At 39.4% G+C, this 27,288-nt stretch overlaps 1 protein-coding gene and 1 long non-coding RNA gene across 3 annotated transcripts in view; one reads left to right on the top strand and one right to left on the bottom strand.

Moving 5' to 3' along the window:
• Nucleotides 1-6,834: 6,834 nt before the first annotated feature.
• The window catches only part of aplp1 (amyloid beta (A4) precursor-like protein 1), a 34,115-nt gene continuing 13,661 nt past the window's right edge, over nt 6,835-27,288 (bottom strand). Inside the window, exons 2-17 of one of the 2 annotated variants that reach the window (XM_013277027.3) lie at nt 19,319-19,498; nt 18,145-18,274; nt 16,543-16,655; nt 15,946-16,139; nt 15,544-15,854; nt 14,174-14,301; nt 13,275-13,349; nt 13,028-13,186; nt 12,731-12,859; nt 12,029-12,128; nt 11,750-11,917; nt 11,630-11,653; nt 11,457-11,515; nt 11,284-11,346; nt 11,021-11,164; nt 6,835-9,736 (exon numbers count right to left, since the gene is read on the bottom strand). In XM_013277027.3, the coding sequence (XP_013132481.1) occupies nt 9,638-9,736; nt 11,021-11,164; nt 11,284-11,346; nt 11,457-11,515; nt 11,630-11,653; nt 11,750-11,917; nt 12,029-12,128; nt 12,731-12,859; nt 13,028-13,186; nt 13,275-13,349; nt 14,174-14,301; nt 15,544-15,854; nt 15,946-16,139; nt 16,543-16,655; nt 18,145-18,274; nt 19,319-19,498 (2,076 nt within the window). In that variant the 3' untranslated portion in view covers nt 6,835-9,637. Of the gene's footprint in view, nt 9,740-11,020; nt 11,165-11,283; nt 11,347-11,456; nt 11,516-11,629; nt 11,654-11,749; nt 11,918-12,028; nt 12,129-12,730; nt 12,860-13,027; nt 13,187-13,274; nt 13,350-14,173; nt 14,302-15,543; nt 15,855-15,945; nt 16,140-16,542; nt 16,656-18,144; nt 18,275-19,318; nt 19,499-27,288 lie in introns of both variants that reach the window. The other variant, XM_013277026.3, reaches the window with a different exon arrangement.
• Nucleotides 23,171-26,657, top strand: LOC109204235 (uncharacterized). Its single transcript, XR_002063813.2, has 2 exons — nt 23,171-23,977; nt 25,820-26,657. It is a non-coding gene; the product is annotated as an uncharacterized LOC109204235 (long non-coding RNA).

Consider the following 27,288-nt stretch of genomic DNA (forward strand, 5'->3'; position numbering starts at 1 on the left):
TTTGGCCTTTCGATATGTCAGATGTTGGCGTGACAACCTGTAAAAATAGGCCAACTGTAGCGAGCTGGTCAGTTTGTCAGCCCGTGATGGTTGAATATACTCTGTGCCTTTACTTGCATTTAACTTTTTGTTTTGCCATATTCCTAAATTAGCTTTAATTATCAAGCTAGTTATTATGTTTTCTGCTACATTTGTAAAACTTGAAGGTTGTTTCTTTACATTTTTTATTCAGCTCAGGGGGAGACATCATGTGATAGAAAAAACATGCAGATGTGCCATCTTTTTAAAGAATTCTTGTTATACAGTGTAATTTGGGCTCTTCATGCAGATCAACACAGATGAGCATTTTCCACCTAAAAATGATTAGAGACCACCGTGTGAACCACACTCGTCATTAGAAATAGTTGCATTTACAAATTTAATTGCAGTTACAAATGCCCGACAGATTATTGAGAACGTGGGCGTGTGTCTGTCTGTGAATGTGGGCGGGCCACATTTTGCCATTATTACACAAACAAAGATACGTACACACACACACACACACACACACACACACACACACACAGAGGCAAGACTCACAAAGTGAAAACAGTAACTGCCGAGTGGTTAGGAGGGCAGAATGATCAAAAACGGCATTAAAGCTTGTTCTCGAATATTTGTATTAGAGTCCTGCTGTTCAAAGAGCTGTGACCCACTCAGGCATGATGTGCATTGTGGATGCTCATTTGGTCAAAATCTGGGGAGATTCAAGGCTGATTCAAGATCTTTGGCTCTTATTTTAACTTCCTTAAACTGTTCAACTGAAGGAAGGTATGATGTTTAGGCAGGCAGATGCTTTTCAGGAGTGCCGTTGTCAAGAGGGGGTTACCTTGGTCTGCCGCAATATTTACTTAGGTGGTTGGTATTACCTTTATTTCCACATAAATTTAATGATCCTTGGTTTACCAATATAGTACGCCAGTGTAATAAGATGACCAGTGTTATTTACTTCACAAAGTGGTTTTACCACCTTCAAGATAGTTCCGGCTATAATGGAACCTTTCTTTGTGTACACGCATGTGTGGACACATACACACACACCAGGTACACACACAGTGACAGTGACAGGGTGACAAAACAACATGAGGTATGCTGTCATGGTTGGTACAGAAGAAAGACAGTAGACTATTTTTGCACAATTGAACATGCTGCAAGTGTAAAAGACAAACAATCATGGGTACAAATTGAAACAAAACATATGTACAACATAGAGCTAGGACTTTATGTAGTGTTCATTTCAGCAGCATGGTAGCACATAAACTACAACTGGAAAGCAAGTATCAGTATTTCTGAGGCTGTCAGTAGTATTACTTGTAAACCAGTGTTGTCTAAACTTATGTAATATTGTAGAAGCTCTATAAAATAGCTTTTAGTTTGAGTCAACATGCAAAAACTGTTAAAAGAGAACATGGTAAAATACTATTGTGTGTGGTCAAAAGCCTGAAAACACCTTTTTGCATGAATTATATTAATTTTTGCTTTGCCTAGTGAAATGATTTCTTTGGTTTTACTGTTGACTGCCATGTTTACTTTTACTGAAACTACAAGCACAATAAAATGTCATGTTAATGACATATCTAATACTCCATTGCACACAGAATAATGGTTCTCTTTGGCTAACTTGCTAGCTAGCATTACATAGACTCGGTTCCAGTAACAAGCCATTTGTGGATGACTAAAGTTTAAACAGTTTCATGTAAGTATTTCAGTTCTTAATTGAGTAATGCTTACTAAAATGTAGTGTATATACTTGATGTTTACAAAGTGCAAGAACATTTGCAAAGACATTTTTAAAGCGTTATACAGTCATGAAAAAAGAAAGTAGTACAACTTTCATTGCTAAGGTTTTACATTTCAGAATGCAATATAAAATCATCTGGTCCTTACCAGATTCTAAAATTATTTCAATAGAAGCCCATTTTTACAACAACACAGTTAATACAGAAGCCAAAATACAGAAGCTATGTGGAAAGTTCATACTAAACTGGTGCTACTTCCATAGAAATTAAGAGAGCAAGTAGCAACCAGTTGGTGCTAATCAAATGCTCCCAGTTAGCTGATCATCAGCAAGTTTAAGCATCTCTACAAAAACAAGACTTTTGGCAGCTATGGAGCATTCAGATGTACATTAACACAATGCCAAGAAGGAAAGATCAGGTATGTTATAACACAAGCAATTGTTGTTGTCTGTCAGTCTGGGAAGATTGATGAGACAGTTTCCAAACAATCTGAAGTCCATTATTCTACAGTAAGAATGATTATTCATAAGTGGAAAACATTCAAGATATGACATGTGGACGCCCGGCAATTTCACCTCAAAATCAGAGCATCTATTTCTCAGAGAAACTGCAAAACGCCAAGAGCTACATCTGAGACTCTACATGCCTCAGTTAGCATGTTGAATTTTAAAGTTATTAACAGGAACTGGTAAAAATCTTCTTCTCTCTAAAAGAACATGGCAGCATAGCCTAAGCTCTGCAAACCGCCAGCTGTGTTCCTGTATTTACCAATATATTCTAGAGACAAATGAGGTTGTATGTCCAACAGCTAAAACTTGGCTGAAATGGGGTCACGCAACAGGACAAAGATCCCAAGCACAGCAGCAAAACTAAAACAGGATGCCAGAAAAAGAAAAGAATCAAGGTGTTGCAATAGCCCAGTTAAAAACCCGGCCTCAACCCAACTGAAATGCTGCGGTGGGACCTTAAGGTAGTTGTGCGCAAACAATTTCCCGCAAACCACAATCAATTGAAGCAAAGTTGTAAAAAAGAGTGGTCAGAATTTCTCCACTATTATGCAAGAGACAAAATCATTATATCTTTAGTTATACTAGCTAAAGATGGTTCTGCACGCTAGTGAATCACAAAGTGTTCTCCGTTGTTGATTCACTGATTCTGATTTTTTTTTTTTAAATAAATGGTGGCACAGCGTTATATTTCATGTGTTTTTGTCTTGTTTGTCTGAGGTTGTAGGCTTTTTTAATTATGTCCTTGCATGTAAAACTATAGAACTTAGAGTGCACCTTCTTTTTCAAATCAAATTGTTAATGCTCTGTTTACTAGGAAACAGATTTAGTACATTTCTGCATATGTCAGTATGTTTCTACCACCTGTTTTTCAGTGAAATATTAGAAAAAGCATGTGCGGGAACTAGCAAGGCCTCACTGGCCTTCATGTACTAATACACACACCCAAGACAAGCAAGGGAAGTGCCCATTTGTTGAAAAACAGCTCCATAACACCACTTGAGGTAAAAACCTCAGCAGGAAACTTTTTTTCTGTATTTTCTTTACATTCAGGAAGTTGCTCTTGGAAATGCAGAAAACAACAACAACACTGTGTTCGACCTACTGTTTAAAGTAAATCTAACATGTTATATTACACAGTAAAAACTGCATTACTTTTATTTTACTATCAGCTTATTATAACTACACGCATTTCATATTTACGTCAACACCTTCAGAACCAATCTTTGATTACATGCTGAATGAATTACTGACCTTGTCAATAACATTTATTTAGAAACACATGGATCAGATTTTTCCCATTGTGCACTGTATTTTTAAAACCTACCAAAGAATCCTAATTGTCTCATATAAGCTGTATAAATCAAGCTGTTTTTATATAGATTTTTTAACTTAAGTCTCGTAGAGGAATCATAATGCTATTGCTATCATTTGCTATTTCTGTTGTATTAATAAATTGCAAATCGTACTGAATGGATATCATTTACCCTCGTTGTGCATGGCTCTTAAGTTACTATAAAGAACTCTGTTCCTGCCCTTATTGTTCTTGCTATGTCCAGTTGTCATGAGGGATATAAATTGACATGATTACTGCGTCTTATATATTACAATAAACACCACCTAATGTGTTGCATCGTATGCTATATTTTGGTTTGTGGTGAGTAGTTTGTTTTAAGCAGAGATAAGATCTTGCTCTAGAATTTTTTTTCTCTGCAAGGTTTCTGTTTGCATATTAAGACAAAAAAGAAATGAATAGCGTATTAAAACCCCCCACTTGACTCTGTTCAGAGTTGCAAAATTAAAAAAGCGACACATAAAAAGTGATTTTGTTTCTCCACATGCACATGCACGATCATGCATGATCTTAGAGAATTTTAAGTTAACTTTGGGGTTTTTTTGTTTTTTTTTTCCATCCATTTTGCCATTGGCAGCATGTTTTGTGAATGTGAACATTTCCTATGTGGTGAATACAGTGCGCAAACTGCTTTTCCCAATAATTTTCAAGAGGTCATCATTTACATGGAACTTAATTCCAAATATAAAGCACTTAAGATTAAGTAGTATTCGTCATACATGCTTCTCACCTATATGATAAAGGGACATGCATAAAGTGTGAACCACAAGGTGGTTTCCTGTAATGGCTGTGATCACAGGTTTGACAGGTTGTTGCATTAAGAAGGGAAAAAACTAGAAACTGTCATTTTGTGTGGGTTTTTTTTTCAGCTTACCTTTTTTTTAATTTAACAGGTTTTCTTGCAGTTATTAGTGCATTACTGCCATACGTTACAATTCCACGATGTAATATACCATATCTGACCATTCATGATAACTTAATCACGTATAGGTATCGTGCTGTGTGCATGCTTACAAATAAAGGCGGTGACATTTGAGGGCTATTGTTCATACCCTTGTTTGTGCAGTTATTGTCAAATGTTGCTCAAACCACTGGACAGTCTGATCTCATCGATTCCTCTCAGTCAAATTAGCAATTTACCAGTGCTTAAATGTCACCTTGCATTATATAGGAAGAAAAAGCCAGAGCTGATGCAAAGGGCTTCACCTACCAGTAATCTCAAGACTCTCAGGCCCCCCTAACACCCCACTCCACAACACCTGCTGTCCCACCCGTCGTCAGTTGACAATCACCATCAGACATTTACCCATCATCACTGCTGACTCACCGAGGTGTCTAACTGTGTGGGGTACTTGTGCTCATCTGCACATTCCACATTAGTGCATCCACCACCCACGTGTCATATGATGAAAATGACATTTATCTTTTATTTGCTCAAATGCGCATTTCATGCAGTAAAATCTTTGATCCACCTACGGAGGCTTTTAATCTCTGCATTTTAAGGAGTTTCATGTTGTTGTTTTGTTGAATGAATCAAAGTGTTACTGAACTAAACAAAAAGCACACTCAGAATGCAACTTGATTAAAGTCTGGTTTAATATGAGTTGTCGTACATTACCACAGTAGCGGTATGTGAGCAGTTGACTTCAGAGGAACCACTACCAAGATGAGTTATGTGTGTTGGAAGCATCAATGGCAAACTGTCACTGTACAGCCACACAGAGTTTTCACAGTAATCTGGGTAAGCAGGACTACCCGTCAGTGTTGTGGTTTGGAAGAAGTGAACCTGTGTAAAGACAGGGGCTGGGGCTTGACACTTCTTTGTAATTTGTGGGTGAAGGAAATGTGAGACCTGCCCACGCTGGTGACTCTCAGGTGAATAGCTACTTGAGAACTGTGTCAAGGCAACTTTAAAATTAATAAAAAAAAAAGAAAAAAAAAGCAGGCATAAAAAAAAGAAAAACACACGCAGCGCAGTTACAGTATAGCATTACTCATTGCATGACATTCATTTCAAAGGAAAATACCAGTAAGCTACTAACGTACTAAATACCCATTAGAATGAATGGGTAATTAGTACTGTATGTACTGTATATGTCTAGAACTGCAATGCAAGTGAAAAGTTTTCCACTCTGACACCTCATACAGAAGTCATTTAAAGCTGAGCTCAAGTGTATTTGTTGAAACAGTTTTGTTTTTAGAGGTTAAAGAAATGATGGTATCATAGTAGCTTTTCCTGACAAAGGAAGTGAACTGCAATTTTGGCTTCACAGAAGTGACAGTGTGGCTTTAGGAGTCACTGAAACTCCATACTGAAAGCTGAGAGAAAACCTTATCTTAACATTGGTTAAGATTTTTATCATGCACAAAGTCTTACTACCAAATATTACATCAATGCGTGGCACACAAATGAGCAGGACTTTGAATTCACATACACAGCTGCTGACAAATTGCACCTTTAAGTTAAGATAAACAGGCAATTCACTAATGAAACTAACATACTGTTAATTAGCAAAAGAAACAGTGTAAACTGAGATCACGTTAGGTTTCTCTTTCCCAAGAAAAATGAGCCAGTAGTAGAAAAAAAGAAAAGAAACTAATTTTCCAGTGTGAGTAAGTCAGATTTCCCCCCTTTGACTGTGGCTTTTACATCATAGGTTGTATTGCACAAGTTACAACTTGATCAATATTCAATATTCATTTTGCCTCTGTGAGGAGCATGACAGTGAATTTCCTTTTATGCGATTGTGGTAAAGAGGAGTGGTGTCTATTTCTAACTCACTACTGTTGTGCTTTTGTGCTGGACCAGCATAAGCACTGCATATAAAACTGACATGTATATGTCCCTCTCTTTAGTGTGAGTAAGATCTTTTCACATAAAAGATGATGAAGACCCAGATTACAAAGAAATGTTAATGTAGTTAACCAAAGAAATGCATCATCGCTGATCTTAGCTCAGTGTGGTAGGCTGTGCCATAAGTAATGTCTTTGGACAGCTCTCATGGTGTGATTTGTCATTAAAGCCATGCTTTACAATGCTTCCTGGTGCAAAACACAATGAAAAATCCACCATTTTTTCTTACATTTTCACCATTTTCAGAGCCATCAAGCCTGTAGGCCATCTGTTTGACACCCCTGGTACATTGTATAGACAGAGAAACACGCATGTAAGTACATTTAAAAAGCACAGACAATATTTTATGGGTCACTCATTTTTATTAGACTGTTAATTAGCTTCACCAGTTTCAGTTTGTCAGATTGCTTGCAGTACAGTTACACAGGAAAACAGTTTGCCAAATTTGATGATCTGTCTCATTATTTATGGATCATGTCTTTGGTTAAAACTCTTAATGAAAATGAAGACCAACATTACTATCAACACCCCTAAAATTCTGCAGTATAATTGAATCCAGACAGACGGGATCGGTGTCTAACATTTAGCAATCTGTACGCAATTAGATCAATTTGGCTCATCTTGTGCTTAGTGCCACCCCTTGTCAATTAGGCAGAGGCAATGTGTCTGTCTGTAGTTCACATTTACTTGTCAGTGTTTCTTGTCCAAGCTTCTAAAATTACACGTGAAAAGCACGACCCTTGATCCAAATGATTATTACATACAAATAAAAAATACAGAATCATTACATCCAAAACACAGCATTGTAAAAGGCAATAATGCAGCAATTAAAATTTCAATAACATTGTTTATAGTTCATTGGGAAGTAAGGGGGACAGACCAACAAAGAAGTCTAGAATTCGACAGAGGACATAAGTACAAATGTGATTTGAGTAACTACAGTATACACCGTTCTAAGTCTGCTAAATGCTGGTAGGAAACCTTCAGTGGTTTGGGAAACACAGGCAAGCTTATTCTCATCTATGGTTTCAGTAGTATCATTACAAGATCAACTGACTTAAACTGCGAACGTACAATGTTTTCATTCACTAACGTAGCTGTACAAATTATACAGGAGCTATGACTTCTCTTTACCTGTCATAACACGACCGCAACCTGCAATGAACGCACCTAACAAGAAGAAACAGAAGATTGGATAGTCCAATAGTCAAAATCTCTCGCTTATTTCAAAACAAGCTTCACACAAAAACAAATCTAACGCTCGTTACAGTGAACAAAAGCTGCTTTTCTTTCTTGCTGTCTTTGTTTTTTGTTTTTACAGTAAATGTCACCCAGAAATAAACAAACTATAACCTGATTTTGGTACTGATTTTCTGCACTATGTCGCACATAGTTAAAGACTGATGAATCAAAAGCAACATCCCACAACGTGACCTTTTTAACCTAGACGATGTGACACGATGTTGCTAAATGAAATCAAATCGATACACTAAGCACTTAACAATTAATCAGAAAAAAAGGGGGGACAGTCCCTTTTTGTAGTACCTATATGGTGTAGTATGTTGTTCATAAATATGACAAACTACCATGAATCATTTAGTGAAAAGCTTCTTGATGATGATAGGAACTTAAGTACAGCGTCTATACTAGATTACTAACGCTCAAATGTTGTAGTGTTCAAAGGTGTTAAACAGTACGACTATCATGCCAGAGTGTGGTCAGTTTTTTGGGAGTTACTGCACACGCTGACACTTCACATTACTATAGCTGTGCCCTCTTTCCACTCACTGCTCTGTGCGGTACGATACGTCTAACCGTTAAGCCGCTCCGCTCTAATTCAAACCTGCCAAAAGATGTGACGATGAACAGGCTGCTACACAAGGTGATGAGAAAGGGCATCAGGCATGTAGTCTGTTGGAGGTGCTGAAGTTAACTACTCCTACTAAGGTTTTCTAAGGGAATGATGCAGTACCGAAAAGAAGATGGAGCCTCAACATCTACCTTAAATACATTCAGAAAGTAGTTGCTGTGTCGTTGTCTTGTGCTGGTTTTTACAACAGTCCGTTTTCAATCAGCCATGTTAGGAAAATGTTTCTCCTTCTCATAACAGCACAATGTACTATTTTTATGTATTATTCCATTACATCAATGCAAATTAATCATAGAAATGTCTACATCTAGCAGTATGTACTTCTTACGTTATTTACAGTGTCCATTTTGAACTGTGACATTTCCGACTTTTCAAAAGCAATGACAGGAACAACACAAATAAATACTGCAGCATCATACACCAAGTTGTCATGCTTTCATCAAAATAACGGACTTCTGATTATTCTGTTTTACAGTTCTTTAGATAGCAGAACAAATAAAACAAACTCATTCACTGACTAAATAAGCTAAATTAAATATTTGGTGTTTTTTTTTTGTTGTTTTTTAAAAAAAAACATTTTTCTTTTGTACCACCAGCACATAGCTCTGTATCGATTAGTGTGGCCTATTTCTGTGTTTCCAATCAAAGCCTAATGTCTGACACATTCAAAGTTAACACCTCCCCATTCTTGCCTAATGTAGTCGTGCTTTGCACTGTGCGATGAAACAGTAGCTCATGGAGGTAAGTTTAGTTTAAGAATACACTGGAAATGTTTTTGTTTTTATCACTAACTCTTACTTAAATTGGGATTTATGCCATGTTTAAACTCAGCTGTCACTCACACTCATCTACACAGATACATCACATCTAACTGTGGTACAATCTGAACAGAGACACTACTACTGAAAATAAATACTATAAAGCATTATGCACCGTTCAAATTCAGCTTCTCACGAAGAGCAGTAGGTCAAGTCATGCCACTGGGAGGAGGTGAATGGTTTTAGGATTATGAAATGTTGTGACACTGCTAATGCAAAGAAACATCCTCAGACTCTAAGCCAAAGGAGTATTACATTATAGGTGATGAATCGGATGATTGGTTGTTGTCGGGTCATTTACAGTGGGTTTGGGAAGTACCCCCGTACTTATTCAGTTACTTTACATTTGCGACATATCATAAATCCAACATAGGGAGTGTAGCTGGGACATCACTGTTGGGAGGAGTCGAGGGACGCAACGTGTGGTCAGGCATGACTTGCTGGCTGCCCCGACGCTTCAGTTCATCTGTTCAAAGAATTTGTAGGTGGGGTTTTCGTAGCCATGGTTTTGCATTTTGTTGAGCTGTCGTTCTTCTGGCGTGAGCATCGGGTCAACCTGCTGCGAGACACACAAGACCCTGAGTCATAACACACTAAAGACAAAGTCAGAAGCAAGGATCGCACCATGGCCTGAGATATAACTAAACTGTGGGCTAGATGTGACAGAAGATGAGGTCCACGATACTTTAATGTTTTTTGATGGATTCAACACAGTTTTTACACCTGGAAACTCACAAGAGCTACTTGGATATTACTGATGATACAGTTGGTAAACCTGGGATGCCTGGAACAGCATGATTCTATGATAACATGATAAATGGCATCTTAGATTGCAATTACAGTCTGCAAAAAATGAGTTTGGAAACTTTTCATATTGTTTGCAGGTTAAATTTGCAAATGAATCTGCAATTCTGAGGTTACATGCTTAAGAAACATTGAATACACAGGCAAGAAGGGCAGGAAGACATTTAGTGACGCACTGTATGACAGGAAGGATACTGTTTGAGGTCTAGCCCAGATTCTGAACTTCTAAAAACTTGATAATAATCATTATATGGATCTTAAAGTAACAGTACTGTTATTGCTCAATAGAAAGACTTGTTGTACATGTAGCTGGAGCTAGCTGCCCATCAGCAGTTAGAATCTCAAATTCTCAGTGTGCTTAATCTATGCAGTGTTGTTACATTGTGTATAGAGTGCAATGTACTGAATATACATTTTATTTTAACAAGAACCTTTTAACATTATTCATGTTAAATAATAGCAACGGCTTGCATATTTTAGCACAGAGGAAGTTACTATATTTTACATTTTGGCAAGAATAATGCATTCCTGAAATGTTTGGATTGACATCTATCCTTCCAATGAGTTGCTATGATCTTCACAGCTGAATATCAGACTGTAAAATTTAAAAAGAGTCTTTAAAAAATACCTAAACACCTTTAACCTCCTAGGACCTGGCCTCCACATATGTGGATATCACATTTTGGGTTGTCTTGACCAAAATACTAAATTTTGCTCTACAAGGGCCTGATATCCACTTAAGAGGACATTATACTGCCACTGTTTTATCAAAATTTAAAAAGAATGTCCTCATATGTGGATCTCATTTTTGTCAAAAACAAAAATCATGCTACAAAAAAAAAAAAAGGTAATTCTTTGTTTTTACATTCATCAGGTCCCAATCAGCCCAAATAACAAAGAGAAATTAGAAATGCATGCTATGAAAGAGTTTGGGTCTTAGGAGGTTAATCTGAATAAGTAAAGTGTTTTAAGGTCAAGTATGAATTGCATGTTCATAGGAACTTCACTTAAATGAATGGTCTAGCTGGGGTCGTACCTCAACAATGCCATGGCTGATAGTGCCGTATGGCTTCCTGCGCACGAGCAGCAGGCTTATTACCATCACCATGGCGATAGCAACAGCTACGACCAGCAGGCCCACCATGGCACCACGGTTAAATGTCTCCAACGCATCAGGCTGCTGTGGAAAGACAGAAATGTGTGCCATTAAACACAAGTCGAGGCAAGAAATGGGTCTGGTAATTTATTTTCTTTTCTTTTTTTTTGGCTTAAAGGAAATTATAATGCATATACTCTTACCAGTTCATCTCTAGCGATCTCATTAGGTCTGATCTCCTGCTTGAGCTCTACAGACGTGTTGATCTAAGAGCAGCAAGGGTAAGCAAAATTTTGGGTCACAGAAAACAGAACATTTACACACACATAAGTCTATCAAAGATATTAAAAGCCTTTTAGACTGGCTACAATCTTACCTTTTCCTCATATTCATAAGTAGGGCCTCTCTCAGATGTAGTGTAATCATATTCATCATCTACAGACAAAAGTGCAGCAACAGTTTAGCTACGAGAAGTGTAACTCAAAACATACTACAATTCATACAAAAGGGGAAAATTCAGAATTAAAACGATAGGAAACCCTAGCTCACCGTTCTTGTTGTTAGGCTGCAGCTCTATGGAGAAAATCAGGGGGGGAAAAACGTCATTAACGAGAGCAACCCGGATGTCAAATTTTGCTTAAGTGCATATGATTAACAGGGACTGTGTACCAATGCGAGGGGGATAGGGCCTGTTCTGGAAGGCTCTCTCCTCTTCTTCTTCATCATCCTTCTCCTCCTCGCTGTCAGCAGGCAGAAGCTCCTCAGTCGTGCGAGTCTCAGAGAAGGAGGTGGTCATCAGCTCACTGATGTCACCTCGCTCTGCTCTGACCAGCTCCTCTGTGAATGAGACACAAAGTCATCAACACAGATTTTAAAAGCATTAAAACAACAACAGCAACACAGAACAGAAGCCATAGATGTGAAAATCTTCAGGGCAGTATAGCTTACGAATGTCACTGTGCAGTTCCTCAGCCAGTGTAGGATCCTTGTAAAGCAGGGCAAGACTCTGGTTCATTCTCTCCTCAATCACATGAAGGTGTGTGTACACCTGCAGGAAATACAAATCGATTCTGCTCATGCTTCTGACCAAAAGAGCTTAAACTGTAAGTTACAAAGGGGCGATATTAGCTTAAAATGCATTACTTCAACTTTTTCATCTTATTACCTGATTAATGTCATAATATTACATTTATAATCCAAATTATTACTGATATCTTCCTGTTTTTGTGTATTTTAGCAGGTTACTGTATAGCCTCCAAAATATTAATATGCTACTAGTGTCTTTAGTGTATTTCCTCTTTATTAGGATATGTTCCTGATCCCTTAGCACCCTATAGCAAAAATATGAGTCTTAGTTTTAACCAGATATACCCACTGTTAACACTGTGTAATGACGTAATTAATACCTGTTTATTTTTAAATGTTATTACTGAATTAAAATGAAAAGTGCTACCAGATTGTAAATCTTTTGAAGTCAGAAAAGACCGGCTTCGCTTATAGTTGAATAAAAAGAGGATTTGTAGCTGCCTCACATCGTTGAGTTCTCTGTTTTCTGTGTGTTTCAGGGTCTGCAGAAAAGAGACTCACATGTGCAGAGCACAGGTGTGTGCTCACCTCAACCAAATACCTCACACGCTCTCACACACACACCTGGAATTTCATCTGCTCGGCCTTCTGGGGGTCAACTGCCACAATATGCTGGTAATGTCTCAGTGTGTGTCTGCGGTCCTTCTGCTCTGCAGCCATGTAGCGCTTCAGCGCCTGCAGCACACGCTCTGGCTGGAAGACACAGTTTAGGGGAAGATAAGGGTGAGAAGTAAAATACCAGAAAATGAGACAAAGGCTCCTCTAATTTGCTGCCGGGTATAAATATAGACAGATCGACAAGAGATCTGCGATTGTTTATCTCTATCTTCTCTCCTCCTCCGTACTCCAGGGTAGTTTTACCTGAGGGGGATCAGACTGTACAGCTGTCAGGTAGTTCTCCAGGGCCAGGCGGCGGTTGTTGTTGAGAATGGCCTCAACTCGGGCAAGATGAGTCTCCACAAGTCTCTGTCTCTCTCCAGCGACTTGCTCCTCCAGCGTCTGCAGCACAGACTGGAAATGCTGGTAGAGAAAAGACCATAATTGTTCATTTTATCTGAGATACTGCAACTGTAAGTCAGTAAAGCAGGTTTAATAAATGCCTGCTTACCTCATTCAGGTCCTGTCTCTCTGACCTTGGCAGATTTTTTGACTGGTTGTCTGCTTCTGCCCATTCCTTCATGATCTGAGGGATTCAAACACACAGAATGTGTCCAGAGTGCGTGACAGAGACAGTCCTCTCATAAAACTGAGAGCACAAAAGACACCATCTTTTGTCTCTTCAAAACTGATAGGACTTGTAGATACAGCTATCTAATTTGCAAACTAGGTTTTCTTTTTGGGGTTTAGGCATCAGTTCAACAACATGGTCTGACTGCATTCATAACAAAGAAAACGCTGCAGTGGTGCTATGCAATACCACAAAGAAAACCCAAATCAAAAAAAACAATCTTGAAGCTGTATGACGGCTGTCTTGTGATCATGACGAAAGACGCCAGTCAAATACCCCCGCAGTTATTTTCTTCTTTAATCTATGTTTTGTGAAGAAATGTCAGAAAACAACTTGAAAATCTTGTCGCAGGATCGTCAGAGTAACATCTTCCAATTTTGTCATGATGTGCCCAACAGTCCAAAGATGTTCACTTTACTGGAACCATCTACTGTTTGGCATGTATGTGCTCTCCAGCCTGGCACTTTAACATCAGGCAGCAACACAAGTTTGTTACGTTGTAGTATTTACTAATGAAATGAAAGGGGGTTTCCACATTGCACGATAAAATCTTAAACCCAGCCCTATTTGGGAGCTATTTAAGAAATGTCTTTCATTATCAGCTCCCCTGAATGCAGGCAGAGCATGGACAGGCCTACTGTACTGTCTTTTTCAGAATTAGATTAGAGGACATGAGCAACGGATAAGCAAATCTCATTCCAGATTAATGAATCACCTGTCAAAAGTGTGACCTGCCAGCCAAGATGCCATTAGCCTGCTCTTAGCCCTGTGAAATTCACCTCATTGATGCGCTTCATCCTGCGTTCCTCCAGGTCTGTTTTGGCACGAAGGAAGTTGGCATGTTCAGTGTCGTCTACTGGCTTCTCAAAATAAACATCGACACCATCTGTGGGCCTAGCTGTAGTCACTAGATGGGAAAGACAGGAAACAGGTTGTTACTGTCATGTAGGCTGCAAGAGCCAAAGTGAAATTATCTTGCAATTAAAAAGGACAGTGCAGGTCACAGAGCGACAGCATCAAGAAAGAAGCAATGTTTGAAAGACTTGGATATGTTTGAGTTCAATCTATTTCAGAATTTTTTTGTGATAAGTTACACCACGTCTTTTAATGAAATTAATACATATTCAGTATATCTAAGACAATGTTAGGATCAATACTTCTAGTGGTAACAGGTAATACTAAGCCACTGGATTTAACTTTTTCGTTTTTTTATAGTTTCTTTTACTTGAAATGAGCAGAAAGTAAAAGAAAAAACAGTAAAAAAAATGTGTAAATATACAGTCACAGAGTTTAAACAGTTTAATCCCTAACCACATAATTATTAATGTTAGTTTGTTGTACTTGACAAGGTTTTTCTTATTTAAAACCTATTTTTTAAATACAATAAAATAATGATTACAATTCATTTACATTGATATTTTTTATTACATATTTTCTTTTCGTGCTGTAATTTATTTCTTTTAATTTTTTAAATCTTGTATAAAACCTGCCTTTGCAGTTTACGTTTTAACGTTTCCTGCAGTTGTTTACTCCCGGAGACCACAGTTTGTAGTACTCATAGTTCAGTATAAGATAAACATACTGATGGGATGAAGGTTAAAAATATTTTGAGTAAAAATAAACCACTGACAACACCATAACATCACCCAACACAAATATGACTAAAAATGATCAACCAGTTTTGGTTTTTCTTTGCTTACTGTGTTTCCCACACATAATGAGTACTATCAATATTTACTGCTCTGAAATTTAGTGTGAAGTGGTCAACTGCTCCATTTATTGCAAAACCCATAGTGAACCCTGCTGGGGCCTTGCTGTGCTATGCACCAGACTGATGCGACACACACACACACACACAGACACACACAGACACACAGACACACACACACACAGACACAGACACACTCATTTCATGAACTGAGCTGAGCTACTGAAAAGTAGAGCATGAAACCGACATGTGTGCATGTTTGTGGCGTATATTTGCTACATCCATGCATGAGGCGCACTGGTGAGTCCGTATGTGTTTGGAAATGGCAGAGAACCTAGTTGATGTTTTTGGTAACAACAGTTACTAAACCATGAGTGGGGCATGATTTTTTTCTCTCTCTCAACAATAGAAAGATGAACAGAAACAGTGAGGCAGACTTACGGCTGTCTCCCTTCATCAGAGGAGAAGAGGTGGTGGGTTTTTGGCTTTTCTCATAGTAGAAGGTGTCCAAGTAGTCCGATGTTTGGTAGGGACCCGAGTCGATAGGGTATTCATACTCTGTATCCTTCGTGGCCATTTCCTCTTCTTCCTCCTCTCCTTCTGCCTCATCCTCATCAACTTCTTCCTCCTCCTCTTCCTCCTGCTCCTCGTCCTCGTCTTCGTCTTCTACCACTTCATTATCTTCAAATTCCAAATCATCATCAAGATCTATTTCAGGAAAGGGGCTTGGAGTGGGTGCTGTCACTTTGGTTCTGTGTGGGAAAATGGGTGACTATAAATATTTCACACAAACCACAGCCTCATCCTACAACATGTCTGCGTGGTCAAGCTGAATCATCTTACACAGAGCTGAGTTTTCCACTCGTCTGGAATGCAAGTGTCTTAGGACCAGCAGGGACGTCTCTTTCTTCTGCGTCTCCTTTATCACCAGAACTTCCGCGTCCTGGGCAGCACACGTATTCAACACCCCGGTAATGGTCCCCGCATGGCAGCAGCAACCCGTAGCTGTGGAGCTCCAGATTGTCTGAAGTGCACTCCTAAAACAGAGTCAAATTTCGAGTGTATTCAGAAGCAAATACATAGTGTCACAGTGTTTCGATATAGTGTCAAAAATACGTTGTTCACGATAGAAATTTCATTAAAAGTAGACAATTCTAAAAATAAAAACAAAATGATTAATTTCTATTCTGAAAGCAAAACTTTAACATGAGATGTTATGAAGGAGTCTGGCACCTCTCTGCCAGAAAATCATCTCTAGTGGGAGTTCTGACGAAGTATGACATCAAGAACAATACACCACAAAGACCACCTAATAGCGCTGGCTGAATAATTACAGAATGTGTCAGTCACATAAAAATTTCTCATCTTCTTTAAAATGATTGACCTCTCATGTCTTCATTGTGCAATTTTTAAATTTGTCTACAGTAGTCTGCTTCACACCTCCTTAGCAATGTTGTGCCAGTACACGAAACTCTCGCAGACATCCATCTGCTCCTTGTGGAGAAAACGGCATCGGTCGGGCACGAGCAAGGCTTCGCTTACGTACTCGCCCTCTGCAGCAGGAGAGAAAAAAAGGTATGTCAAGCAGTAGGACTATGATAACAGTTGAGATTCTTATTTGAATAGACTTATCAAGACATATGAAACATGGACAGGCTATAGCAGACACTAAATGCAAGAGTGTACACAAAGTTGAGGGACTCCACCTAATAAAAAATGTTTGTTTTTTTAAAAAAAAAAAACCCCAAACATAATGTATGTAAGTATGAGCAGTTACTCATACTTATGTATGTCATCACTGTTGATGAGAGCATGGTTTTGGTCTACGAGCAAGAGACGAAACAACAGTTTTCAGTTGAAAAGTCTGTAAGTTTCTAAGCCCAAAGGCGCATTGTGTCAGAAGCTCAAAAGCCCAATCAGGACCATCGTCTTACACCAGTTGTTTTCATGGTGGGGTGTACAAATCTAAGCGGACAGAACAAGGAGTTGTGTGTAGTGGTCCAGAGGTGCAAGAGTAGATGACCACAAGGCTGTGATCAGCTATATTTAAATCTGGTATTTTATTTATTTATTTTTTGTATCGAGTCCAATGAACCTTATCATGATGCCTCGTGTGAGTGAACAGCAGATGTGCGTTGCATAGATTACACTGATCAGAGGAAGGACAGTGACTTGGAAGACTTAAATGAAGACCGGGTGCACCAGCAACAACCGAAAGAGCATAAATGTATAATGAGCGAGCACTTTAGACAGATAAAATGCAGTTACAGTAGCAAGTCAAGGACACAGAAAAAAATGTACTTTGCTTAGAATGAATGTAAAATATTTATTACAGAGATGATAAATGCAGAATATTAACTGCCTTTCTTAATAAACTGAGAAGAAATGAACAGTTTACACTGTTTCCTTTTAATCTCTTACCGTTATCATTACTCTTCATTTAGGTTCATGCATGAGGAAAAACCCATATGACAGGCACTGCCGTAGAGATCAAACAGGCTATAGCAGGTTTCACGGTATGATGCATCAACATGTAAGTTTTTAATTAATCTAGAGTGACTTACTATTCATTACCCTTTCATTTAATCACTCATCCATCGTTAGCCTATTTGGCCACCTAGTGGCCTATAGCATGCTTGACCTGCTTGTCTGCAAGTCTTTTCTGTCTCACAGTCCAGTTTTTAAGTGCTGCCTAACTACAGTGTACAAATGTGTAGTGCTGGGAGACATGAAAATGCTGGTATTTGAACTGTAAATTAAACATCTTATCTTGTTAGCTTGTGTATTAGTTACATATGTGTGAACACATTCACTTTTTTTTTTACCCAGAATAAAACAAAACAAAACAAATCAGGATCACAGCCTTCACAGTTTAATTTAGACAATTAGCTTTTAAATTGCACATTAAAAACTAATTGGAAAAAAAACAACACAACCAAAGCACAATCATCATAGGAATATGTGAAATATACTCTATTGTTTAAAAAATATATAAATCGGTTATTTTTGTTATTGTGTTAGAGTGATTTGTGTTGTTCTTACCCAGGCAGCGGTAGGGCAGGACTATGAACGGGTGTGTCTGGCAGTGCCCCCAACCTTTCTTACACCAGGCAGGGATGGTGACTGGTCTTTTGGACTCCTCTATATGGGAGATTGAGAGCCCTGGGTACATCTGAGTGTATAGGTACATGCAGAGATAATGGAGACACAGAAACAAATAGGTAGATGGACAAAACAGAGGGAATAAAGACAAAAGGAAGAGCAGATAGGGGTAAAATTGGTAAATTTGGGGTAGAGCAGAAGCAGCAGGATCAGGGAAGAAGAGGAGGGAGAGCAGTATCAGTGGGGAGAAGACTAACAAGGGAGAGCCATGCAGTATATATAAATATATATATACATATATGTATATATTTTTTTAAACTTCATGAAGCTGTGTAGGGGCATTTGTCTAAAGCCACATTAGATATAATCATTTCAATGGCCATTCTTGTCTTTCAATATTTCTAATTTGACACTGGACTATTTCCATTTTCAATTTAGGCCAATCATTTGAAGCACAAGCACATAATGAGATTTAATAAGCGAAAGAAATATAGCTGTAGCCTGCAGTCTGAACACACACTAAATGCTTTCCTCACAAATATCACGGAAAACGAGGGCTTTGTGTAAAAGCCGTTTCAAATGCATAATATGTCAGCTAATCGCATTACTGTCCATTCAAGCTCATGGCTGCTGCTGTCTGTAGCTGCTGCGTCTGCTTTGGCCTCCAGATGGTGCTTGGCTGCCTTTTCTATCATAATGTCAGCCTAAGGAGTGTGTGGAGAGCATGTGTACCACTAATAACTTTACAGCAGATGCTAAAGAGTACACATACAGTAGCAGGTAACAAGAGGACAGAAAGGTAGATGGTAGGCCAGGTGAAATATTGTAGTATTCCAACAGGCCGCCATCACTCCACTATATATTTGTGAATATATAGGTTTGATAGGACACGTGTTAGACAAATCAAATTAGAGAAAAAAATGTGAAATTTTACTCAACTCCCTTTGTTTTATACAGTTTGTTTTTTATTTTTTTATTCATTTTTGCTGAGACCATGGAATAGTATTCCTAAACCAGCAATTTTATAATGCTGCTGTTCTAGTCTGGTCTTCATCAGAGCTGTTTAGTTTCCATTCGCTGAATTTAAATCTCCCTGCAAAGTTTTGCTTCCTACCTCCTGACAGTAGGACTGGATTTGGCTGGGCTCTTTGAAGCAGCCCTGGCGGCCCTGAGGATCCGGTTCCCACTGGCCGGTCTGTGTGTTCATGTGCAGGAGCTGACGGCCACAGAACATGGCAATCTGCGGCTCGGCCACCTGGGGGACTGGCCCGTTCACCTCGGCCATGGCCAAAGCCTAGAAAGCAAAAGGGGAGGGGCGGGGGCAAGACAGATGAGGAGGAGTTAATATAAACACAGAAGCTGAGAATATTCTGTCTGAAGCCGATCCATGGTGGAAAGACCACAGATAATTCCTAAATGCACTCTAGCACTCTCCGACATTATAGACCAAGAGTGTAAGCCTGAGTGCAAGACAGAGTGAGCGAGAGATCGAAAGAGAAAGGGGAAAATGTAGAGGAAGAGAGAAGAGACTAATGTAGAAGTCTGCACACCGCTCGCTTTACGAGAAAACTTAAAATTCAGAAAAGATAGAACCACAGAACCGTCACTCTTGAAATGCCCCAAAATGAATGAAGGAGCAAATTAAATGCCCAACTGTGAACTGGAGGGCCTGTGCTCCCTGTCTGCTGACAGCACTGACATCTGAGAAAACAAGGAACGGCTGGCAGAAGAAGGCGAGAGGTCTGTTGCAAAAGAAAAAACCCATACAAGAGCACGTAAAAGACTGCTTCCCCTCTCTCTTCTCCTTCCCCTCATCCGTGGCCTTCTAGGATGTTGCTATTGATTGTGGGATATGTTGCCTCTGCCTGGGGGGAGGGCCCAGGGGACCCCGGTAGAGGAACAAACAGCAGCTAGGGCTGGGAGTCAGGTGTTAATACAAGCTCATTGACCGATGCGCCACTTCACTACATTAACACACAGGACAGACACAGAGAGAGTCCAGGGAGGAATAAAGAAGAGGAGGGGTTAGGGAGGGAGGAAAAGGGTCTAAAAAACGAACAAACACAGACTTCTTTTTTTAAGAAAACATAACTGAAGGGAGCCCTAAAGCGAAAGTGAAGAAATACAGTGTATGCTTCATGTTCAGCTGGATCCCTGAGTCATGTCTGCTGGAGAAAACATTTATGGAACATATTCAAAGACTCCTGCAGGCCATGTAAAGTAAAAGGATGCAGGTTTCTTAGTAACAATTGAACAAAAACATTCACAGAGACAACATGCAATGTTATTTATTGTCTAACCACGAAACTCCACAAAAAAGGGAGCCCACACCCCAGAGTCTGTATACAGCTCATATGCTTTCATCTGTGCTGACAGACAGAGAGACAGGCCCACTGACGACAGACAAGATGAGCGACGCTGAGCCAATTAGAAGGAAGTTGCCCAAAGGGAAGAAATAGAGGAGGAAAAATATGGGAGAGTGACGCCTGATCAAAGGAAAGCCCTGCTTTGGCCAAATGGAGCTAAAGTGTTTGAAGTCCTAATTAAAATTCATACTGGGTAAAATAAATATATAAACCTCTCTGAGTAAATGTACAATAAATATAATAAGCCCTGAGCAGTCTGTGCATTATAATTATGCTGGGCAGGGTTTGTGTTTCTGCATGTCTTAGCAGATTTCTAACAAATTACGCATCTACTTTTCATTACCGCTCCCCGTTTCCCAGAGCAGTTTTTTTTTAAGATTTGTGAATGACTTTATAGACCTCTTTAGAAATTGATTTATGTCTATTCATTTACATTATATGAATATCTCTTAGAGAGATATGCCTGTGATGACACAATGAACACAAGTATCTCTTTCTAAAATCTAAACTACTTCCAGGGTCATAGGCTGTTAACATAATGCTCATAAGTGGTAGTTGTGATTTAAAGTCTGTCATTTTCTATAGTAATTTTACAAAAGTACTTTCTCCCTAATGAACTTTTTTTTTTCAATGCTGCAAAACTGATTCTCTGAAAGAATGACGTTCTAGCGTTTTTAGCCGTCAGCACTTGCTGACATATTCATTGGGATAATTTACCCATCAAACAAGTTTCGGGTACCTGCAAGTCGCAACGAGTTAATAACGGTAGCGCAGATAAGCAAATGGAAACAATGGCTGCTTAGAAGACGGGAAACGTTCCAAAAATCGAAATGTCTTGATTTACACAACCTCATTTCCCAAAAGCGATGTGATGCTGTGGAAAACTGTCATTTAACGACTGTCTTAAACTGCGCTGGAAACGGAGATGATTTTCTGGTGAAAGTCACTGCATAACGCAAAGGATCATGTCAGTGAATGTCAAGATAAAACGTTACTAACCACACCCCCCTCAAAAAAACCCAACTCCAGAGCAAGAGGTTGTTTGCATTGTAACGCTGCAGTTATTGAGCCAGCAGAGTATTGACGAGTTTGATGACCATCAATCAACCAAAAACTATAGAACAGATAATAAACCAAAGCAGGTCTTGAATTGTTTAGCATATTAAATTCACACAAGAGAAAAGAGAAAACTCCTCTTAAAAGAAGAGATGATTCAGCACAGGAGCTTTTTGAATTTAAAATATCTGTAAAATTTAAAAAGAAAGGCAACACAATTCCACACAGTTTAAAAACATGAGAACTGGTACTATATGCATCCAAATATGGGTTTAAACCATCAACTAACAGCAACAGGGTTCTGTGCTTACACCTGATGGTCAGCTAGGGCTAAGCATGAAAGCCATGTTTCCCCAGTGCCTGAGTGGGTTGTCTCTGGGTGATTTACTCCCACATGCCAAAGACTTTCTTGTTAGGTTAACTGATGATTCTATATTTGCTGTAACTGTGGATGGGAATGGTCTGTCCCACCAATGTATGAGCCCTGCGATGGACTGACAGCCTCTCTGGAGTCTATCAAAGCTCTCCCCCGATATCAGCTTGGATAGGCTCCAACCCCCTGCAATTCCTGCTGGGTAGTTGGTTATGTGAACAGAATTATATTCAGTAGTATGACATGTTTAGGTTAAAACTCTTTTATTGCAGCTCAACATTATTAAATATTACACCTGCTTAAAAACCAACTGTTGCTTGTTACTGACAGAGCTGAATTGGATCGTTTAATTGGTTAAGTGTACTGTAAGATAAGCAAAGGGGAAGACTGCTGAAGTTGCTGAAACAATCTGTCTAGAGTAGCTGCTGAGCTAATGTCTAAATAGATATATCTCTTTGAGTCAGGGAAGGTCAGTGCCACAATGAAAAAAAAAAAGAAAGAAAAAAAGAACTTCCGGATATTTGAGAAGATAACCTGGCAGCTCCCTCTGGTCCAGCTCTCTCATTCTGTCCGCTCTCCACTACTGCACTTGCAGAAAATCAATGCTCAGCGACTGCAACTGTATCGCCACGTTCCCCCAATCAATAGCAGTCCATCAGGAGCCTGAGGCCCTGACCTCGAGCCTCACAAGTCTGCACTCCCAATCTCCAGTCAGATGCAGGACCAGATTAGAACTCTCTTGACATTCCCTTATAACCAATACAACTGTATGATCTACAGTGTGTATGCTTCTGGTCTGCTGCTCCACAAAGAAGCAGAAGCCTTAATTGTTGAACGAGACAAGTAGAAGCACTTCTTCTCCACATTCTTTTCACCACTATAATCATCAACAACATCACATAAACAGCAATCAGCAGCTGAAATCACATAAGCTACGAGACCCATTTTACCCTACTGCGTGAATACCACGTAATGTCTTTGTTTCACTGTTTTTGTGCCATTGTATTATTACAGCAATAACAGGAACTGTCATCAACAAGCATCACATCTATTTATTCTTACCAAAATGGTAAAAATGCTTTTAAGAAGCATTAGTTGGGGGGGCATAAATACATTTTATGGTATTTCACTTTCTTTTTTAAAGAAATGGAAATGGAAAATCACTTAATTCAATACTTAACAATCCCAGAAATACATTTGCTGAGGCTGTCTATGAATCTGATCGTGGCAGCTCTTATGTGTCATACCCCGGTTCGACACAGTCTTTAACTCCAGTGAATATTGCTGCTGAGTGTCCATATTTGGAAAACATGGAACGTTCATTTGCTTTATTTATGTGCTCATAATGCAACTTTATTGCTATGGCAGAAACTAATCCTGACATATATACTACCATGCAGCCATACTTGAGCGCACATGTTGTTCACTTCAGTAAATAGCATTCTGACTACTGCCCTTAAACTCGAGACTAGAATGGGCAGTTCATAGAGAAACTGACGGCTGAAAGCTGATGTGGCTTGCTCGAACCTGTTGAAGCTTGCAGCAGCCTGTAGTTTCACCTGCTGAGTGTCAGGCGTCGTTGTGTAGATGTGAGGAAGAGAGGACCCAAACGCAAGACTCACATGTTGGTGAAGGCTGATGTTTATTGTGATGAACAGATGAACTCAACATGAGAAGTATAGCTGATTGACTGGAAAGACTGGCTGAATGACTGAACTGGAACACAGATGCGGGATCGACGATGACAAGACAATGAACTGGAGGAAACTAAGGACTTAAATACACAGGCTAATGACCGGTCAGTACACAGCTGAACATAATCTGACTAATAAGACATAGGAGGTAGAACTAGACATGATGCACATAGACAGAAAGCTGGCACGGTAAACCAGGAAACATGGACATGTGGAAAATAAACAGAACAAGAAGAAATTGAAAACACTGGGTCAACGGCCCAGGAACCATGTGAGATATGGAAGTAAGTTTATATTTGAGTGTGAGAACAGCTGCAGTGGCTGGCCACTTGATAGTGAAAGGTTTTGACTTTGTTTGGAACTTCATTGCGGGCCAAATTCAGTAAGTTGTAAAGTTTTTAAGGAAATTATGTTTCTGCCATTAATATCCATCCATAGCACAATATCAACCACATATTTATAATTGTATGGCCTAATTATGCTTAATATTTAAGAACAGAACTATGTTTCTAGTGTTTAATATGTAGTATTCCTACTATAGGGTCACCTGGTGGAAAAATTGTGTGAAATTCAGCAGCACTTGACGCACCAAAAAATGAAATTGGTAACTTAAGCAAGTGCAAAATCTGCCTTGTGAAGGTCAGTTGCGCAAGACTTTCTTGACAGGTTGCGGAAAAAGATGCGTACTAACATTCATCCATTTTGTTAGCCATGTAAACCAATCCAGGGTCATGGGCATACCAACGAACACGCAACAGAGCCTCTGCTGAGAGCACTGTTCTGTATATTAAAGAAGCTTTGATTATCACGTGACTCTTCTTCTGCTGACATGTTCGGGCTAAAAGTTAAATGTGTTCAGAACTCACACATACCCATTATCAAAGTTGTGAGTAGAGTTCACCACTAAGCACTGCTGTGTTTCTGTAGAAGCTTACAGAGCTGGTAGACTTCAGCCATGTCTTAATATTAAAAAACATTATTTAAAAATTAGCTTTAAAGAGTTTTTAACTGTAATAGGTAAGTAATGTTTTCAAATATTCAAACACCAAGTGTTTTCATCAGAATGCTGTACTCACTGGCTATATCAGTTAAATAGACAATGTGAAGGATCTGGCTTTCATTCAGTTAAAAATAACTTTAGCTACAATTAATTAATCACACTCTTGTGCTTTGATTAAGCATTTCCATCAATGTTTTATGCCTACAAATTATGGCTATAATTCCCAACGTGCAGTACAAGATTTTCAGTGCGTTCCTGGTATGTTATTCCCATTTTAAAGCCAATTAGACTTCAGAGTGCTGCCACTGTTGTGTTGTGACCATGAACACTCTGAACGCAGCGATCCAGCTGGCTTCCCAATAATGCATCACAATCTGTCAACAGTGACACTTCTCCAGTAACAGACAGGTTGCAGAGCCGCCCGCCATGTCTCGGGGAGAAAATGCCGTGGTGTACTGAAGCATCTCCGTACAGTACAGTCTGCAAGTATGCGGGGGAGAGTGAGGGCTTCACAAGTCGTGAGGAAGTGCTGTTCAAACATCCTGAGCTCCACATATCATGTCCTTGTGCTGATGAGGCTGAACAGGCCGACAGCCCAGAAACCTGACAGCTCCCCACTGCAGGGGATGCTGCATCATTAATAACAACCTGGTGATATAAAGCCAGGAAACGTCGATTGGCTTTCTGCCTTTTCCCCGTATTCTTTGCCTCTGTTAGCTCTCTTGGTATTTTATTATTATTCCTCAGCTCTGCTTCTCCATATGCACTGCATACTGACTGTTCCACTTTGTAATCACGGGTGTACCTCCACAGCAAAAAAAAGCATCACAAGAAAAACTAGAAGCTCCCAGAGAGACGAGCGCACAGTCCACTTGGACCAGACGCAGTGGAAATTTTTGCTTGGATATAATAATGTGTGATTACACTTTAGCAGATGCCTGTCCAGTAGAGCAAATTATGTTACGAGCACACAAAATAGCAGATATGATCTGGTGTATGCTGAACATAAACATAAACTGAGTTGTCTGTCGGGGGCGAGTTTGGGCAGTGCATTTACATGTTCCACCAGCATCTCCCATCCTTCTCTAATTAAATTTTCAGCACCTGTTCCACCCTTATGTTGCAGGATGACTTCATCCTCTGTAATGATGCAATCTCCTGGCCTTTGCAGGCAAGCCAGAGGAGAAGAGGCAGAGGGGAGAAGCCCACCCATCATTTTTCACTTTCTACAAGCCGCTGTTAGACGGTAGTTTGAAGAACCAAACCAATTGGTCGTAGTAATTCGGATGCTGACGAGCTGGGAAGAACTTTGCTTTCATATCAAAACTCACTTTTACAGTTATGATTGATTTTGCTTTCATGTCATCATGTTTTGTGTGACTGTAGTTTATTTATTCAATAACTCCTCTCAGTTATTAGAGGTACACAATGTGCATGTACCTTCATGTGTGGTTATCATGCATTGTTGTGTATGTATAAATCAACTCTCTCTGGGATATACTGAGAGTTTAGTTAACTACTGATAATGAACTACAGACATCAGAGCCCTAAGGAGCTCATCCTTACTAATTCTCTTCCACTATGCAGCAATCTCTTTTATAGTATCTTGTGATGATACCTTGATAATGACATCAGTGGGATATTGGACGAGCTATTTAAACATCACAAATGACAAAATGTAAATAATAAAAAGAAATATGTAACACTTAGTGCTAAGTGCTAAATATGTGCCATAAAAATGATTTAACAGGCAGTCAGTAGATGATTATGGACCATCACTTTACCTTTTGTAAAGCAGAATCAAAGTTCCAGGCAGCAAAACTTGCACAGTACATATCTGCTGGCAATACAATTTTTAGTCAGTGAATTCCCAAAGACAAGATTTGATTATGTCACGATACATAAAAAGTATCAAACTTTAGGCAAACTATGTGAAAAGCCTGATTAGCTAGGATCGCTCTTGATTAGTGTAACACCATCCAACAACCGCTAACTCGTGTGGAGGACTCACCCACACCCCGTGTGAATAAGCCTTACATGAGTAACCCATACATTTATGAAACACACACACACACACACAGGCCTTCGTCTTTGTGCTTTTCTGCAGCACAGATGGCTTAATAGTGGGTGTCTTCCTGCTTCTGAGCCCCTCCTTCACTCACTCTTTCTCCATTTTCCTTTTTTTTCCCTCTCTTCCTCTGCCTCCTCTACAGGCTGATCCACCTCCCTCTTCCTGATGTCCCTCTTGTCTCCCCTCTCCCTCCCTAACAGCTTTCACACAATGCGTGACACTCCGCTGTTTGGCCTCCCTTCCTAGACTAGTGCTAAATGGCCAGATAGATTTAGGGGCATTCATCATTGTAATCATGTTGCTTAATTATTCATAGGCTCCATCAGGCCTCTTCCTGGTGTTGCATGTAGTTATAAGAGGGTAAGCCAGACTCTCATGATGCAAAAGGGACAACGGGGGATAAAGCAGGTTAGCTCTGCATATTGACTCATTATTATACATCTCTAGCTAATGGCTAATTGAAGCCATTAATTTTCAATTCAGAGGAGACTGATGGGCAGAGCGGAACATATTGCATTGTGTTT

This window comes from Oreochromis niloticus, linkage group LG11, assembly GCF_001858045.2.
Source record: "Oreochromis niloticus isolate F11D_XX linkage group LG11, O_niloticus_UMD_NMBU, whole genome shotgun sequence".
In the NCBI taxonomy this organism is placed as follows: Eukaryota; Metazoa; Chordata; class Actinopteri; order Cichliformes; family Cichlidae; genus Oreochromis; species Oreochromis niloticus.